Genomic DNA, 10,403 nt, shown 5'->3' with positions numbered 1-10,403 from the left:
TTTCTTCATCCGTACCATGGGGACAGCGCTGAGGAGAGTAGGTGAGGGGATGCTGTGCGCGTGGAAGCACCACGCATGACCCCCCACTTCCCCCCGTTTTAATTTTCCTGTGGGGACCTCTCCTTCCCCTTCTCAGCCTTGGGCTCCCTCAAAACCACAAATAAGAGTCAGAACAAATGAGGCAGCCCCGCCCCGTGCCATTCCCGAACCTCCGTTCTCACCGGCGTGTGCTGGCTGCTGCGAAGCCCGTCCTGAGGGGTACGAGGGTGTCAGTCACCTCAGCACCAGGCCTGTGCTGGTGGTGGGGTCGTAGCCGCGCGGAGCGGGGCGTGGAAGGCGCCCGGAGCCCCTCCCAGAGCAGGCACACTGGTCCTTGCCGGGGACGCACGTCCTGTCCTGAGCTCATTCTCACAGCGGCGCGCCTGGTTCTCATCCCTCCAAATCGATCCCAGCGGGTGGGGGCACCCACCCTGCGTCACATCGCTTTGGAAACAGTTTTTGGGAGTCAGCAGAATCCTTGCCCTAAAGCCTCCCCCTGCTCGGTGGGCGGCTCCCGGAGACTCATCTGCTGATGTGTGATTTGCGTCCGTGCTGGGAGCGCAGGCCCCAGGCGGGCTCCGGCAGCTCCTGTCCAGGGGAGCTGCCCCCGCTTCGTTAGGGGCAGTGGACGTCAGCGTGCGGTGGCCTCGTCTCCAGGGAGCCCAGTTTCTGCCTTTTGGCTTCGGTGCTCAGAGCACGCGGCACAAGCAGTACCCCGCGGGTATCTCGGGGGACAGGAGGACTCCGGTTCCGGAAGCAGCTGCTGTTGCTCAGGCGTCACCCTCATTCCAGTCCACCTGGTGGTGCCCGCTGGAGCGTCCCCGGACACATGAAGGAGTTGAGGCCGGGCCACATGGCAGCGAGGGGTGTTTGTGACTCAGAATGTGAGGAGTGGGCCTTCGGTGCCGCCACCTCCAGTCACGCCACACCCCTGCTCGATGGCATCGTCCCACGTTGGGGAGGTGATGAAGGAGCCGCTGAAGCTGCGCCCGAGGCGGGCAGTGTGGCGGATATTTGCTCATCAGCAAGTTCTCCAGCTTCTCACACTCTGGGGGCAGCGAATTCAAGCACCAGCCCCAGGGGGCCGCGTGCACCCTGCTTTGAGTCCAGGCCGTGACTTCTATCAGCCCTCCTGGGCCTCGGTTTTCTCTGTAAATCACGAAAGCCCCCACCTTGGGTCTGGGGGTCCCTTAGTCCCCACGTCCCCATCTCTGTCCCCATGCCCAGGACCCACCTCCACGTCACCTGGCTGAGCACCCCGCGCTGTCTGTCTGTCCTCCCTGCAGGCTACGAGGGTGTAAGCGAGTTCTTCACAGACCTCCTGAACCACATCGCCACCGTCCTGCAGGGCCAGAGCGCAGCCACAGCGGCCGCGGGGGACGCGGCGCCACTGCGGCACAGCAGGCTCCTGGCGGAGCAGGCGGACAGCCTGGCGGGCGAGCGGACGTGCAGCGCCAGCCCCGGCTGCTGCAGCAGCATGATGGGCCAGGACCCGCCCTGGACGGCGGAGGTGGACGCAGCTGGCGTGGGTGCAGGCGGCTCCGCCAAGCTGCCCCACCAGAGACTCGGCTGCACTGCCGCTGTGTCGCCTAGCTTCCAGCAGCATTGTGTGGCCTCGCTGGCCACCAAGGCCTCGTCCCAGTAGCCACGGAGCCCAGGACCCAGAGGGCGGCGTGGGCCACGGAGCACACCCACTGGGCGAGCAGCTCCCGACGGTGACATCCTACTAAGAATTCCCAACAGTCTGATTCTTTTTTTTTTTTTAATCTTTAACCTGATTTTCCGATGTCATGATCTAGTTGAGGGGTGGGAGGGGGCAGAAGGAAAAGAACCCCAGTGGTCCAGCCTCATGGAAAGGGGACATCCTGCTGTGCAGATCTCTTCACGGAGTTTACACACGCTTGTGTTTTCAACACTAGGTCTGAATGTGAGGAGGGTGTGTGTGTGTGTGTGTGTGTGTGTGTGTGTGTGTGTGTTTGCAGTGTGTGTGCGAGTGTGTGTGCACATTCATGTCTGTTGGTCTCGATGGCTGCTATGGACCAGGCCTTGGGGACCCCTGGAGGGGGCCACCCCTGGTCAGGCTCTTGGCGCTGAACAGAGCAAATGGACGGTTCCCCTTCTCTCTTCTCCAAGCCCCGCCTCCCAGGCGTGCCCCTGAGCCGTTCCCCCTTCCACGGCCGCCTCGCCTCGCAGCTTCGTGAGGGGTGGGGCCTGAGACCACCAGGCATGCAGCTGTCCATCCCGAAAGCGTGAGCCAAGGAGCGAGAGGCTGCAGCTGCCGTTTCCTTGGGTTTCATGCCTGCTGCCCGCTCATGGAAGGGAAGGACAAGAATGCTTCCCAGGGGACACCAAGGCCCTGGGTTGCTACCTCTCTCCACGTCCAACTCCCAGGAGTCCACCTGGCCCCTCGCCACGTGTCACATGCGGCCCTACAAGGGAGCCTCCTTCCCTGACCAGGCTCTGCTGCTCTCCGGGCCCTGGGAGGAGGCTGCCCGGTCAGGGGGCCCCGGGCTGATCCCACCTGTGCCAAGGATTCATGCCATGACTTTGGGCAAATCATTCCGAGAGTCATCGGACCTCTATGTCCTCGTCTCTGATGGGCATTTGAGACCAGAGAACTCTGAAGGGTGGGCTTGACGCCTCAGCCCCTGCCACGCAGCCTCCTGCTCTGCGAAGGCAACCGGACGAGTCTTCCCTTAGCATCAGGGCGGTTTGGGGCCCCCTTCCCACGCAGATGGAGGCTGCCCGTACATTTCACTCATGTCCACACCTGTCCGGTCCACCGTTTCCCAGTGGCCAGTCCACCCCTCCCGTATTCACTGCAAGCCCCAAGCACTGAGCCAGCCAGATGCTAGGGAGCAGAGCAGCATCCCCAGAGGTGAGAAAGCAGGATACCCCGTCCCCAATTAGAGTCACCCAGCCCCTCCCTGGTGGCAGCAGACGGACCACCAGCTGATTGTCATATCCCGAGGTCCAGGCAGGTTGTTAGCCCCCTTTTCAGAGAAGAGGGGCAGTGAGGGGCTTTGTCCTGGGATAGTGAGCACTGGTGAGATGCAGAGGAACCCCTGAGCATGATCTCGTGTCTTAAGATTCCGTTTCACTTGAGAAAGAGGAAAAGACCTATGGACTGTCCTGAGTGGTCCAGGGGGAATGGCCCGAGAGAGGCTGCAGAGCTGGGCGCCTGGAGGTACCTCCAGGCCTGGCTCAGCGGGGTGTGGGGGGGTGGATGCCAGCAGAACTCCCGACTGTCCTGGACGCTGAGGTCCGGCCGACTAACCGTGTTTACACGACTTGAGTGTTGAATCCCGATTATAATGTCTGTACCGTCACCTTTCCTTGTCTGTCCCCGTGGGGACACAGGAGAGCGTGGCGGGCCTCTTGCACTGCTTTGTCTCTAAAATAAACTACTGAAATCAAACTGCATTTCACGTGTTTGCCCAGTGTTGCTAAAAGCGTGTCATTCCCCAGTCTTTTAATAAAATGGCTACCTTTTTGAATGAAATCCCAATCCCAGTGTGCCTCAAGGACAGGCCAGGGCCCCTTGCCACACCATGTTCCTGTGTGATGTGTTGCCCGTCAGGCTTGCACATGTTTAAGAGTCCAGGCCCCAGTGATGTGGTGTGGTTGCATTTTCCAGGAGTGGGGACCGAGAGGGGCAGTTTAGTTTCATAAAGGCCGGGAGCTGCCAGGTGGTGAGAAGGGGGCCAGCCGCACTCAGGGTGTGTGGAAGCGTCTCCCCTGGGATGGGTGGGGATCACTGTGCAGCAGTAGCGTCTCTGAAGGGGTTTAGGGACTGTGTCAGGTAGCCTGGTGGAGAGGAACTGGACAGTGGTGAGGCACCAATGAGCACTCCCTGCCCGCATGACTCCCCCTAATGTGACTTGGGTGCACACTGACCTATTTGGGTCCCCAGACACTGTAGAGTTGGTTTCCCCTTAAGTCTCGTCACTGGCCGTGGGGGTTGCATCAGGGTTGCAAAGACCCACACTTAGCCTTTGCAGCCTTTTCCCCAGGGCAGGTGTGCTCCTTGGGAGCAGTCTCTGGGACCTTCAAGGGCTCATGGAAAGGGTCTGCGTCCATGGTAACAGGCATGCAGGTGTGGTGGCCAGAGTCAGTCCTGCTGGCTTCATGACAGAAAGATGGGACTCTTGTTCCCAAGCCTTTCTTTACCAGTTGGTGGGCACATTGGGGTCTGGGACCCTGCAGCATCTGTCTTGGTGGTGGCAAGTGGCAGAGCCACGTTTTGGCTGAGGCCTTTGGGTAGGTTCTGAGGGTCACGTGCAAGGTCTCTGTCCTGGGTGGCCAGCCTGGAGCAGAGGCCCTGGGCCAATTTCTGCTTGCAGATGGTTTGATTATATAATGATGGGGTTCCCACAAGCACTAAGCCCCAACTGAGTGCAGGCCTTGGATGTCTGTCGTCATGTATGGAGCCCAGGGGAGCCTCCCAAAGGAGGATTTGTGCTGTTGGCATCATGGAGGGGTCAGAGTTTGCAGTGTGTGGCAGGTCAGGCTGGGCCTGAAGCCACTCAACATCACCTGCAGGAGGCAGACCCAGCTGATGTCCTGAGGGGTCAGCTGGGCATCCTTGAAGTGTACCCACCTATGCTTTTAATCCTGTCCATGAAGGTGGAAACCTTGAAAATGATTTCCTCTCTACCCAGAGGACTGCCGAGTGGGCTTTATGGGAGGTTGAAGGACCTTGGCAGGAAACTGTAGTTTTCAAGCCAACTGAAAAGCAGCTGTTGTCTGTCCTTGACCTATCCTGGAAGACTGGCCCTCGGCTTGGCTCACACTGGCCGCTGGCAGCAGAAAGACATTGAATGGATTCATTGATGTGTCTGGGGGTTGCATCTGCCCTCTGTCCTCTATCCCCTAGAGACCGATCCTTCACCCGATGAGATCCCCAACAGCCCCACTCCTCAGGCCACAGCTCAAGGGCCCCCGAGCTACAGGCACCTTGAGCTGGGTGTTGACTACGGCAGGAGCATGGACCCTGCCCGTGGCTCAGCACGAAGCAAAGAAAGCGCACGGGTCCTTGACAGATGTCCTGGGCTTCTCCCTCGGTCAGCCGGGCCACACCCTGAAACTGCGCACACCCACCCTGCCTGTGCCTGAGTTTGAGGTGATGCACACATACGCACGTGCGCGTGCACACGCACGCACACTGTTGTGAGGGGAGCTAGCTTCTCACAGAAGGCCTGGGCCCTCGTCCTTCCAATCTGCGCCCCACCAGACCTGTGGGACCTTTTCCAGAAGTGGCCGCATATTTCTTCTTTACTTCAAGAGTTGTCCAAGGCCTGGCGTCCTGGAGGGACTGTTCCTTGGCACCACCTGGCCTCCTCTAGGGCTTTGAATGGGGTCAGGCCCCTCTGAATTCAGTGTGCTTTCTCTCAAAAGGCTTCTCGCTTAGGGATGTCACCATGTTGGCAGTTCCGGGGCTGTGCCGACACCTGTGCTTTGTGAAAAATGCTGTTCGCCTCAACCATGTTCATGAGCAGCGTTTACCAGAACTCCAGGCTGGCTGCTGCTTACTCTGTGCCTATATATACACATAATGCCTCTACGAACAAATATACAGTATGTAAAAACATGGCTTCTGTAAAACGCCAAGAACCTTTACCCACTGGCTCTTTTGAATTGGTTGCATGTTTGTTCCGTGAGCATAGGACAGTGCAGGTGGCTGTCTTTGGGATGGGTTACTTCAGGAACAAGATGCCCCGTGTTCTCTGCTAACTAATGCTGGTAGTGGATGTTTGGCACCTCACCGACTAGTGGAAAACAGTGTTGCGTTTGTTTCTGTAACCGTTGGGGTTGGAGTATAAACCTGTTTCTCTGAAACGTGAAGAAATAAACACCTTCTCAGAGCACCAGGTCCTCGGACGGTGTCCTGCGCTCCAGGGGCTGGGCATCAGCAGCAGTGAACAGCCCCCTCGCTGGCCTCACCCGAGAGGCCTAGACTTGCTGAGACCCCTCCCCTCAAACAACTCATGTCATCGTCATGGTTTTCTGATCCAGGCTGTTTGGGCCCCTTGAATCCCCATCGTGATCTGGTGAGGTGATAGCCAATATTCCCCCCATTTTATAGGTGAGGAAACTGAGGCTCCAGGAGAACCAGAAACACTTGACCAAGCTGTGCAGCTAGGCCGGGGATCCCAGCTCCAGTCCGATGTCAAAACCCACGTTCACGGGCGGTGGCCTTCTCCGAAGCCGGGGCTTATCCTGGCCATGTCTGCATGCCTAGGCCTATGCGATCCACACCAGCCCCTCACAAGTGTTTGCTGAACGACTGGTTGGCACTGATGCTCAGCTGGTCCATGCCAGTCCAGCGCACCAGCCCGGTCCCTTCTGGTCGTGTAATCCTGCTGTCACCATGGCTCAGTGTTGCAGGCATTATGTCTGCCTGTGACTGATGAGTCCTTTCACCTTGTGAGCCTGTGTCATCATCCTCAGACCTGAGACTGAGACGTGCCGTGTTCTCGTCAACCACTGCAAGAACTACGGATGCCCCAGAGTCCTGTGCACGTACCAGGTCAGAGGGTGGGCAGATTTACGCCGAGGGGGCCTGTGGCCTCGGTGGCTGGCACTCCCCCAGGCCTGTCAGGGCCTCTTCCCAGCACCACGGGGAGCAGAGGCTGTTTCCCAAACTGGCCCAGCTCAGGTGTGGCTGGGATACGGCAAAGAGGGGAGAAGGAACTGGGGGGCCCTTTGCATGTGTCACTTAATCCCTACACACTTTGAAGCAGATGTCAGCACCCCATTTTACAGATGTGAAAAATGACGCTCGGAGGTTCAAAGCCACTTGCCCGAGGTCCCATGGCTAGGCAGTGGCCCAGAAAGGAGTTGCCCCAAGGGGACTGGACCGCCCCTTGTCCCTTTCCCTGAATCCCATCCATCATGCCCTACTCTGAGCCAAGATGGGTGAAGTTTAAAGAAACAGGAAAGAGCCCAGAGCAGATTTATTTTTCCTTCGATACATTTTGTACAGAATATTACAGTCAGGAGTTCTCAGCTTTCACCAAAAGATTAGAAAGTTATTGCAGTTGTGTCCAATAGCTCTGAAACTTCTAGAAAGCTTCCTGTGTTCAGAGAGAGGATCATCTTTTAAAGTCATGGGGTCTGCCCTGCAGAGGGGCGTCCTGGGGTCAAGAGCAGGAGGGAAGGAGCGTGGGGGCAGCAGGGCGGCCTGGGCTCGGGCAGGCTGGGGCCACCTCCCTACTGGAAGCAGTGCCCAGGCTGGCTGGCCAGGACCTGCACAGGGGACAACAGAGCCAGGACCGCAGGGCACCTCGAGGCCCTGGCTGGTGGGGCCGGCCGGCGCCTCAGCCCTGCCGTAGGGCCTGCAGCTGGCGGGCCACCTTCTCCAGCTCTGCCTCGATGGCCGACAGGCTCTCCAGCTCCTGGTCCTAGGAGAGAATATCGAGGGTCATACAGGGACCGGCCAAGGGGGCCTATGCCAGCACCGTGGACTATGCGGCCAGACTCGCTGAGTGGCCTTAGACACGTGGCTTCGCCTCTCTGAGCCTCAGGGGTCTCTGCATGCGGGGACAGCGATGCTGCCCTACTGGGCTGCTCTGAATATTGTTCCCTGACCCCATACTGCCCCTCACAGCCTCTTATCGGGCCTGCTGCCTCCCGAATGGCTCCAGGCAGGTACCTGGAAAATGAAACCTCTGGTGCCCCTTAGAGTTCTTTCCAGCACCCCCCACCCCAGGCCCAGGCTATGACGATGGCTGCCAGGGCGTGGCCAGGCCTGGGTTTCCTGTCTGCCGCAGACCGCCCCATCTGAGTGGCCACGAGCCTGTGACACAGGTTGGAGGTTATGAGAGCTGCCTTGGGCCTCGATCCCTGGTCCCAGTCAGAGGGGAGCTCTGGTCGGCAGGGTGGTGCCGGGGCACGTTCTGTGAGCCCTGTTCTGTGCCCTGGCCTCTGGAAGCTTCCAGCCCCCCAGGGCTGGGACCGATGCCCATGAGTGCATGCCCTCGGACTCAGAACGGGAGTCGGGGAGGACCACTCCCCGGCCCAGTTGGAACAGATGGACAAGGGTTGCTATGGAAATAGGGACCCCAGAGCCCTCTGTCTTGGAGTTTAGCCCCTGGCATGAGTTCTGTGATGCCGGGGCCGCTTTCTGAGAAGACCCTCGGGCTGGGTGGAGGAGGCCCACGGGACTCAGGTCTCCATTTCCTCTGCTCTGCAGTCCAGGGCTCCCTCTGCCCGTGGACCAGGGAAGCTGGCGGGCGCCTCAGGCCACCTCGCTCTACAGCTTCAGTGGGTGGGGAAGGAGGTGATCAAAGGTGCCCAGCCTTGTGCTGCGTCCAAAAGCTAGGGAAGGGGGGCAAGCTGCTGTTTCTTGTAGCCCCGTTTCCTCAGAGTCCTGAGGACGTGGGCACATGATCTCTTCTAGCTCCACCTGCCAAGAAAGAGCCATCTTCCTCTCAGGCCGCCGAGCCCCTGGTCCCAACCCAGAGAGGGTTGGAGATCCAAGGAAGGAGCCACATCCTCTTCTGGGCGGGCAGAGAAGACACCTGGGACCTTGGACCTGGGGCCAGGGTCCTAGCCCCCTATATGGCCCGGATTCCCATCTGGGCACTGATGCTTGAACCACAGACACCTCCCCCCGCCCCCTCTCCCCCCACCAAGGCCTCCTCTAGCTCCAAGGTTGCATTGCCAGCCTGCCAGGGACCCCAGATCCCACATCATCCCCCGCTGTGGGGCTACATCTCTAAATCCCATTGAGCTTCCCAAGTCTGGGCACGGCCAGGTTTTCAAAGCTTGCAAGTGTTCTGGTTATGATAATGAGGTGAGCAGAAAGGACTCCTTACTCCCATTTCACAAATGGGGGAACCGCTAGGGCTCAGAGAAGAGGTGACCTGCCCGAGGCCACACAGCTAGGAGGCAGAACCCAGGTTTTCCCCTGCTTCCCCCACCCAGTCGCCACCAGGCCAGTGGTCCAGGGGGCCCTGCCCCTGCCCCCTCTGCCACTGAGGGTGGGAGGCAGGGCCTGAACTCGGGAGAGGAGGGTGTGCCTGAGCTGTCTGGGGTCCAGGAGGGGACCTGGCTGGACCAACTGCAGAGTCTTCCCAGGACACCACGTCCCCTCCTCTCGTGCCCTCCCGGCTCTTGGGGTCAGTGGTGCCCTGGGCTTGGATCCCCCAGGCAGCAGTGGCCAGTCCCTGCTGGGTCCTTCGGTCTCCAAGCTCTTTCCCTCCAGAGCTCCAAGCTCCACCGTCATTCCCTCGTCCTGCTCCCGAACCCACAGGGGCTCCATGTTGCCTGTAGGACAGAGTCCCCAGCCAGAGCCTCCAGGGACCGGCCCATCGTACCACCCCTCCAGCTTCCACGCGCTGATTTGGTCACTTTGGGTCTCCTGTCTGCCTGCCCACCCGCTTCACTGGGCGCCCCCTGCGAGCCGGGGCTCACTCGCCTCCCAGTCCAACGCGCCCTTTCCCCCACCCTTTCCCGGCTCTGCCCCAAACCCAGGCCTCCGGGGGGGACGTCTGAGGGCCCCCTGTCGGAGAGCCTCTCCAGTCCCAGACCCCGAGGAGACCATGGCCGCTCCCTGGGGCAGGGGCCGCATGTGGGTGCGGCCACCCCGCAGCCGGGCCCACCGCCTCGGGGCCTGGCCCGGGGCTGCCTCCCGCCCCACACCAACCTCCGGCCTGCGGTTGGCGCTGCCCTCCTCCTCCTTCTTCTCCTCGGGGTAGCTGCGCACCGGGAGGGGCGGGCCCGCCTCAGCGCTGTCCTCGGGGGAGGACGGGCTCCAGCCCTGTGGCAGCGGCATCCCTGGGCCCCCGAAGTCGTAGGTCTGGGCGCGGAAGGAGAGCTTCATGGAGTGGTCAGGGTCAGGGTCCTCCTCCTCGTCCTCTCGCTCCAGCCGCTTCTCGGCCCTCAGCTCCTTGGCCAGCTTGACATCTTCCCACTCCTTGGCGAGCTGCTCCTCCGCCTCCTGCTCCAGCTTCCTGCTCTTCTCGCCCCGGAAGGGGCCTCGAGAGGCCCTTGCCGTCTCCTCGTCCTCCTGCCTTGACCTCGTGCGCTTCCCCTTCCCCTTGGGGGGCTGAGAAAGCTCAGCCCCAGTCTTCCTGGCTCCATCCACGGCCAGAGCCTCAGACCAACCTGGAGCAGGTGGTGGACAAGAGCAGATGAGGGAGGGAGGGCCACCTTCCCCAGTCCCTGCCACTCCCCAGGGACCTCTCTGTGGCCACCGTTGGACCACAGACCCTGCACCCATAGCTCAGCTTCTCCACAATGGATTCTGCTTAGAGGGAAAAAGCCATCTTGACACCAGGCTTTGCAAGGCCCCTTCAAAGCTCAGACGAGTGGGTTGGCTGGAGCCAGCCTCTTCCTTTAGCCCTCTCACCCCAGAAGCC

At 60.3% G+C, this 10,403-nt stretch overlaps 2 protein-coding genes across 2 annotated transcripts in view; one reads left to right on the top strand and one right to left on the bottom strand.

Annotated features, from left to right (window-relative positions):
- Positions 1-3,462, top strand: part of ITPK1 (inositol-tetrakisphosphate 1-kinase) — an 85,597-nt gene extending 82,135 nt beyond the window's left edge. Inside the window, exon 9 of the mRNA XM_023538366.1 lies at positions 1,326-3,462. Coding sequence (XP_023394134.1) covers positions 1,326-1,684 — 359 coding nt within the window. The 3' untranslated portion in view covers positions 1,685-3,462. The remainder of the gene's footprint in view (positions 1-1,325) is intronic.
- A 2,670-nt stretch (positions 3,463-6,132) lies between these two features.
- The window catches only part of CHGA (chromogranin A), a 32,270-nt gene continuing 27,999 nt past the window's right edge, over positions 6,133-10,403 (bottom strand). The window contains exon 8 of the mRNA XM_011373167.2: positions 6,133-7,442. Within this exon, the coding sequence (XP_011371469.2) occupies positions 7,359-7,442 (84 nt within the window). The 3' untranslated portion in view covers positions 6,133-7,358. The remainder of the gene's footprint in view (positions 7,443-10,403) is intronic.

This window comes from Pteropus vampyrus, unplaced genomic scaffold, assembly GCF_000151845.1.
Source record: "Pteropus vampyrus isolate Shadow unplaced genomic scaffold, Pvam_2.0 Scaffold219, whole genome shotgun sequence".
Classification (NCBI taxonomy): domain Eukaryota; kingdom Metazoa; phylum Chordata; class Mammalia; order Chiroptera; family Pteropodidae; genus Pteropus; species Pteropus vampyrus.
Note: the sequence above shows the minus strand (reverse complement) of the source record. Positions and strands in the feature narration are given on the sequence as shown.